The following is a 7,621-nucleotide window of genomic DNA, read 5'->3' as shown; positions in this document are numbered from 1 at the left end:
GTGCCCAAATAAAAAAAATTCCCATCCTGTACCGTTGTGCACCGGATACATGTCCTGACAATTTCGGCGAAACTCTGCCTGCGACATTGAACCCGCCTCAATCAAGGGCATTGGCCCAGAGAAAGCCCAGAGGAGTCACAATGGAGCCCCGGAAGTTACAGTGGGAACGCAACTGGCCCTGGCAAGCACTAGCACGCCCACATTTGGCCTGATAGTGGGAACGCAGCTATTGATTTTAGTGAGTCAGATTTTTGCCGACAGTTTATGTAAATTAACTAGTTTACATAAATAATTCATTGATTCACTTTAGCGCCTCCAAAAGATTAGACGCCACTAAATTAGAATGCACTAATCCTAATTTCGCACACTATATAGAACAGATAGTATGCAAATTGAGGTGGAGCCAAAGACCATGACTGTAAATCACAATAATAGTTCACTTAAACCATAAAATTACACCCAATCTGAGCGATGGTGTGGATAAGAGAGATTTTATGGTAAGATCAAGAGTGTGTGTGCTAGCATGCTTGTGTGCCACTGTGTGGGCTTTCTTGGAGAGAGTGAGTCTCTATGGGTGAGATGTAGCTATGAGTTTGTTCAAGGCTGGGGTTGAAAAGCCATGGCAGAAGGTCATTAGATACAAGTTTCACATTAGCATGTGCTGAATGGGATTACCCAGCCAGAGGAGCTTAGAGGAGACCAACCAACCAACCCACACACACACTTAGTTCTCAGGAGTTATTGCAGATCTTGAGTTTGTGTTTGACGTAACTTTCACTGCATGCCTTTAAATGGATTCTTTGTTGACTGCATCTCCTTCAGAGAAAAACTCCCTCAGACTTAAAACACATCCAGAGGGCCATTTTGATATATTAATCATGTTTGGGTTTTTTTTTTTTTTTGCCAGCTCTTTTAGAGTAAATAAACAAAACCTGTCAAAAACATGCTGGGTCATATATATCACACCAAAATGATCAATTATTTATATTTTGCTTAAAGATACGCCTATTTCAGTACAATTAAATGTATAGTTCACCACAAAATATTTTTTTTTTTATAATTTACACACCCTCTCATGTTGTTCCAAACCCATATGACTTTTTTCCCCATTAAAATATCCATACCATACTTAAAAGCATAAGAAACACTTCCATTATCATATCATCTATGTGTGTTTCATATTTGCTGTGGCCACAAAAAAAGCAATAAGTCTTAACCAGGTGATATATGTTTAATATAGTGTAAACAGCAGAAGAGAGCAATGCACAGCATTTCTGCATAATTCTGCTGTTATACTGCAAGAATGATTCATCATGAAAGACATGCATCCAGGAACGCTGCCAGTTGACAGAGCATCTGGGAATATGTGCTCTCTGCTTTAAACACAACTTAAGATTCCATTGATTTTCATGACTGAAATAAAAAAGCACCAAAGTTTAAAGGGCAATCTTTATAGTTTTGTCCATGATGAATGCAAGTGTTTATACAGATCATCTACACTGACTTTAGAACTGTGATACAATGTTTTGTTATGGCTTAATATAAATTCATAAATAAAAGTCACAAGATGTGGCATCAATAAATATGCATACACATTACATTGCTTCTAAATAACTTTATTTTAAATAATGAGTAATATGTCCAGTCCAAAAAGGGAAATTAAACCTCAACACTGCCCTCTACTGGCAATAACATTATATCTCAACAACAGATTTCACATCGTATCACATTTTAATTTAAGAGTCATACATTGAGAACTCAAATTTCCTTGATGTTTGAAATTAAATGTTTGCTTAAAATGAAAATAAACTGTAAAATGACTTCACTATCCGTACTTCAGGAACTTTCTGACATCAGATGAATATTTTTGAACAAATAATGGTGTACATTTAGATGACAATGAGACCTAGGGTTGCAGCAGTATACCGGTTTTATGGTATACCACGGTTTGAAAATTGACTGTTATCATACCATGTACATTTGCTTATTATCTACGGTATTGAGAAAAAAAATGCAACCGGATGGAGAATCTCACATGCACGTGCGTGCGCATCTCCTTTCCTCCTTGTCTGTCAGGCTCGTCAACTTGCATCACACACACAAACACACATGCAGCAGAGAAAATGTCAGAGAGAAGCGAGGCGGTCTGAGTCAGAAACACTGCTTCAACTCACACACTCATGTCAGACCGTCTGACATGAGTGTGTGAGTTAAAGCAGTGTTTCTCAACTGGTCTATACGGACTGGGTTGTGGACAGCAGGGAAAGAACAATGCCATGGTTCTCCCATTGAAGATATTTTGCGGCCGCCCAAGTGATAGACTATTTAGGACTGCCGAGGCAGATTTAATGATCGCAAACAGCTAAAGCAGACATGGGCAATTTATGGCCCGCGGGCTGGATCAGGCCCTCCACATGGTTTATTGTGGCCCACGGCTCATTTATTGTAAAAGCATTTTTTGAATATTTCGGTTAACTTGCATTGGGATGCAAAGCATCTCCACAAGCGTTTAACATGCTATGGGTTGCCAGATAAGAGACGTAACACCCCAGTTCGAGATTTATACTTGCGCAAATTGGAAATTTTCCGCCTAATGTAATACTTGCACGCGAGTGCACTATTTCAGTCTCTCGTTTTCCCCTTTGAACAAATGTAGCGATCTGTAGTGCAATATTCTGCTCAAGGAAATGTGTTAAACGGCTACTCTGTGTCCATTCTTGAGGCTGCTTGTGATGTTTGGTGCTACTAATTTTGCATGTAAACCTCAGTGATTAAAATATAAATATATAATATAAATATAATGATATATATATAATTATATATATATATATATATATATATATATATATATATATATATATATATATAAAAGTAGATCTCAGCATCATTGACATGCGAGCAAAAGCAAGCCAGAGACAAATATGTATATGTATTTATTATTTGTGCAATTTAGAAATGTTGAAGTCCCTTCGCACCTGTATGTTAATCTAACTCTTGCAGTAATCAATCATAGTTATGCAGCCTGTGTTATTCAGTTGTGTGATGAAAGTCAAACGTTGACATCAACAACAAAAATAATGACACTTGATGCATGTCCTTGTACTGGAAAATCTACAAAAGGAAATTAGGATTCATTAAATACAGGTTATGTTTAATCTATAGCAGGTCGACACTTGATGTCCAATGTAAAATCTGCGTCCTGAAGCAAAACAAGTTGAGAACAAGTGAGTTAAATGTACAGAGAGGACCAGTCTGCCTGTGCTGTCGCACACCTACAGTACATGTTAACTGTTAATAATCATCGGACATTACTTTAAAAGCTCACACAGCTGATATTATTTTTCATTTAGTAGTTCATTTAACATATAAACTAACATGCTTTAGTTATATAACATGTTATAGTTACATGCTATTTTTTATCATGTTTATAATTCAATTTATTATTATAATTCTGTTAGATTTCTTATTTTTTCAATTAATTTTACTTTCAAAAGGGAGACTTTTTTATACACACTTCAATAAAATAAATTGTTTCAAGATTCAATTATAATAAAGTGTTTGCTCAAAAATAAATATATAAATAAAATAATCCTTCCATTTTCACTGATAATAGTAATTGTGTAATACCGTATATGTGATACCGTGAAACCGTGATATTTTCTGAGACGGTTATCATACTGTGAAAATCTCATACCGTTGCAACCCTAATGACGCCTATTCGTTGCTTAGATAGTAATTTTGAAAAAGACAAAAAAAAGTAAAAAAATAATAATAATACAAAAAATGAAACAAACACCTTTAAATTCTCACACAAGCATTCACACGTAAACTATTTGCATTGCAAAAATCAATAATCAAGAAATATACACTCTAATAAATTGAGTCAATTATACATTCCAACAGTAAATAAAACAATTAAATTAACAAAAACACAGAAAACAAACATAATTTGTGGTGTATATTCATACTGTATATATTTTAGAGGCAAGACATCCAAAACCCAGTGCAAAGAAAATGAATAAACAAATTACCAGTGTAAAAATAGGTGCATCTCTACAAGATCAGGTGGAAACCTGTCGCTGTTTCATCTTTCTGCTCGGCTCCATTCGGCCGGTGGATCTCGTGGGCCTTTGGGTTTCTTTACACGACAGTTAAAACCTGAATTGCAAGACAAACAATTTTACAAATCTCTTTACAGTCACATAAACACATGACACCAGCGCATAGGTCAAATAGAGAAATAATTTAGATTTAGATTGATCTTGGATTAGGATCATATTCAGGTAAACTAGATTTGCACATTTTCTAACACAAAACTTGCCACCATGATGATGTGCTGATGCCAGGGCATTGCTATATGGTTGCTAGTTGCAAGGACATTACTAGGGTCTTCTAGGGTGTAGCTAGGTTGTTGCTTACTAGCCCAAGTCATAAATGAGCTTTAAACTCGAATGGGCCCACCGAAAAAAAGAAATATTATCAAAACATTAATAACTACAGTCTTGACCAACACAAAACAGGTATGATTTTAAAGATTAGAAGCTCTACTTTACAATGCATGAAGGCATTATAACCAAAACTGAACAAGAGCTTTGAAATTTGCAGACAAATTTCAGATAGCGAATAAAAGCTAAGTATATGTCTTTGGCATACATGTTACATGCAGACAGGTGTTGCATTTATGCCGTTTTTTCGATTAGAAATTCACTGTTTATTTTCTCACTTACAAAATAAACAGAACATAAAATATCACATAGAGTTACTTAGAGGAAATTATTATCTTTAAAACAAGCCCACACACAACGTAATCAGATGCATAGAGTATTAGATAATCCACAAGAGGCACAATGTGCACACAGCACATAATGTCCAATCTGGTAATGACACGTTAGCTATCCTGGGTCTGATAAATTCATTGGAAATGATGTAGTAAGTTTTCATGGTATGCTAAACCAATCATATAAGGATTCAGATCCCTGCAACCAGTATGGAAGTCATCCAAATAAGGGCAGAGAGGATCCTTAATCTAATTACATATGGCCACCAGGAGATGGCGCCAAATACATGACACAGACTCAAAGATGACTCAAATGACACAGAATGGAACTGAATGATATCTCGTTACTCATGCCTGCAGGCTCTGGATAGCATTCATTTAGTCATTGTTGTATTTGCATGTGTAATTAGTTCTTATGTACAATTATTTGCATTTGTTTGGAGAGGCTTTTTGACACTTGAAGGCGTTTTTGGACACTAGGATAACATGTTTTGTAATGCTATAAGGTTTTAATTGATTTGTTGTATCAACACAAAATTTTACTCAGTTACAGGTGAAATGATTGGGAACAAAAGAAAAGAAGTTTTTCGTGAGACTAAATGTAATGTACTAAAAAGTGCATTTGGCAACACAAATGCTAGCCCATAACTAGAAGAATACTAATTTGTCCAAAAACTCATGAATAACCCATTCATGCAATTACTTTAACTAATCAAGACCTAAATCATTATGATTTAGCATTTATATGGGGTAACACACCTAGACTGCCAGGAGCAAACAGGCTGCTGGTGTCCTTGATCGGGTTTGACACATATTCATAATCATCATCTATAGAGGACTGGCTTGTGTGTATTTCAGCTGCAGGAAAAATATAGTTAGATGATGTTAACAAACAGAGAGATGTTTGTGAGAGAGAGTGAATATGAGACTGTGATCTAACACTTCTTGTTGACTGTTTGATACCATTTCACACTAATGTGTTCGATAAAGAGTCTCCAAAGAAGAGAATGACTCCTATCCCATCAACAACACAGACGTCACCCTTTACGACCCCGAATTTGAATACATTTATACAGTTAGTACATTATAAGTACATTTATACATTTTGACATAAACATCTTTAGTTTGTGGAGTAAAAAGGTTTTTGCAAAAAATTGAATGATGTGAATATCAGCCTGTTTCACACACAAAACTATTGTATGGCTTCAGAAGACTTGGAATATAGCACAGTCGTTTGGACCACTTTTATGATACACTAAAAAACATTTTAAGATTTACGCATTTCAATTTCATAACAAAATTCCATCAAATTGAACTGAGTAATCTTATTAAGTTTTATTAATATTTTTTTTAATTACTCAGTTCAATTGATTGAACAATTTTGTTATGAAATTGAAATGCTAAAATATGTTTTTTGTTTTGTTTTGTTGTGTGTTCCATGTAATAAAGAAGGTCATAAGAGTTTGAAATGACATGAAGGTGAATAAATAATGACAGAATTTTCAGTTGCATTTTAAGTGATAGTTTTGAAAAAACACTGAAAACATTTCTTCAGCTTTAATCAAACGATGTAAATGAAGCACTTACGTTTACTCGTGGTTCTTAAAAGGTGAGTTTTTGGCTGAGAAAAAAAACAAACGTAATTTAATTTAATTATATTCTTTGCAAATCTAAACCTATAAGCATCAGGGTTAAACCAACGACTATGTATATCAGTCAAAAACAAATAAGCCCCAAATTCTCTGGTTACATTCAGTCAGTCAAGTTATTTTTAATCTGAAGTGCAGTGTGCAAAGGCTTGTTAACTCAGTGAGTGAGAACTCAGCTAGAAGTCTCATATCACACAAAGAGAGAGCGTTGATGTGAAACGCAAACAAGCGAGAAACTTGACACATATACAAATGTGCAAACAAAAATTATAGACCGATAAAAGCATATAAGTGCATCATGTAAGAGTGAAGAACTTAATTACTTTTTTCAAGGGTAAAATTATCCAAATAAAACTTCGAGAGGGGCCAAACCTTTTTCAGATTAAATATAAGAGCACTTTAATTTGAAGTCTAACCTGTTAGCATGTAAAACAAAACTAAACCACTATCTGCCAATCAAATATCTGCAAAAACGTATGGCAAGTATCTTATTACCAAGAGGGCAGTTACCTGTGTGTCTCGATTCAATGACCTCAACTGCCCTGAGAAAACAAAACAAAACAAAGTTTTACTCAAATTTTTATTAAAGTTTTAATTTTCATAAAATGTTTCTTGTATGTAAATATTGACATTTAAAGGTGAACTGTGTAATTTCTGCACCACTACCATTACCAAACTTGCAAAACTACAAAAATAATGACTATCTTCAAACATTCCCCCTGTCTTCCATTGGTCGAATTAACAGATAGTTCCACCCAATCTGATTTAGCCAATGTTGTCCTGTTGGGATGCTCAAATAAATAATGTTTTATCAGTGCCACTGAGTCACAGTTTACACTTTTCGGAGGAATCAACCTAGTAAATGTGTGAAATGATGTGACTTTTTCAATGTCATTTTTGGTGGTTTTGACATACTAAATTTTTTTTTTACTTTCTCATATCTTCGCTTAAAGGAATAGTTCACCCAAAAATGAAAATTGTCATCATTTATTCATGCCATCCAATATGTTTACAACTTTCTTCTGATGAACACATACAAAGATTTTTAGAAGAATATCTCAATGCAAGTGAATGGTGGCCAGAACTTGGAAGCTCCAAAAGTATGTAAAGGTGGTATAAAAGTAATCTATATGACTCCAGTGGTTAAATCCATATCTTCAGAAGTGAGAAACTGGTCAATATTAACATTTCTTTT

The 7,621-nt window shown here is 34.7% G+C and overlaps 1 protein-coding gene across 7 annotated transcripts in view; it reads right to left on the bottom strand.

The window, feature by feature from the left end:
* Window positions 1-1,224: 1,224 nt before the first annotated feature.
* LOC127620585 (tyrosine-protein phosphatase non-receptor type 18-like) overlaps window positions 1,225-7,621 on the bottom strand; it is a 31,456-nt gene continuing 25,059 nt past the window's right edge. For 2 of the 7 annotated variants that reach the window (XM_052093750.1, XM_052093752.1), the window contains 4 exons: window positions 6,937-6,968; window positions 6,365-6,398; window positions 5,537-5,635; window positions 2,878-4,158 (listed from right to left, as the gene is read on the bottom strand). In XM_052093750.1, the coding sequence (XP_051949710.1) occupies window positions 4,085-4,158; window positions 5,537-5,635; window positions 6,365-6,398; window positions 6,937-6,968 (239 nt within the window). In that variant the 3' untranslated portion in view covers window positions 2,878-4,084. Of the gene's footprint in view, window positions 1,414-2,877; window positions 4,159-5,536; window positions 5,636-6,364; window positions 6,399-6,936; window positions 6,969-7,621 lie in introns of those variants that run through there. The other 5 variants (XR_007967756.1, XR_007967755.1, XR_007967757.1 and 2 more) reach the window with 5 other exon arrangements.

This window comes from Xyrauchen texanus, chromosome 27 (assembly GCF_025860055.1).
Source record: "Xyrauchen texanus isolate HMW12.3.18 chromosome 27, RBS_HiC_50CHRs, whole genome shotgun sequence".
Classification (NCBI taxonomy): domain Eukaryota; kingdom Metazoa; phylum Chordata; class Actinopteri; order Cypriniformes; family Catostomidae; genus Xyrauchen; species Xyrauchen texanus.
The sequence above is the reverse complement of the archived record's forward strand: the minus strand, read 5'-3'. Positions and strand labels throughout refer to the sequence as shown.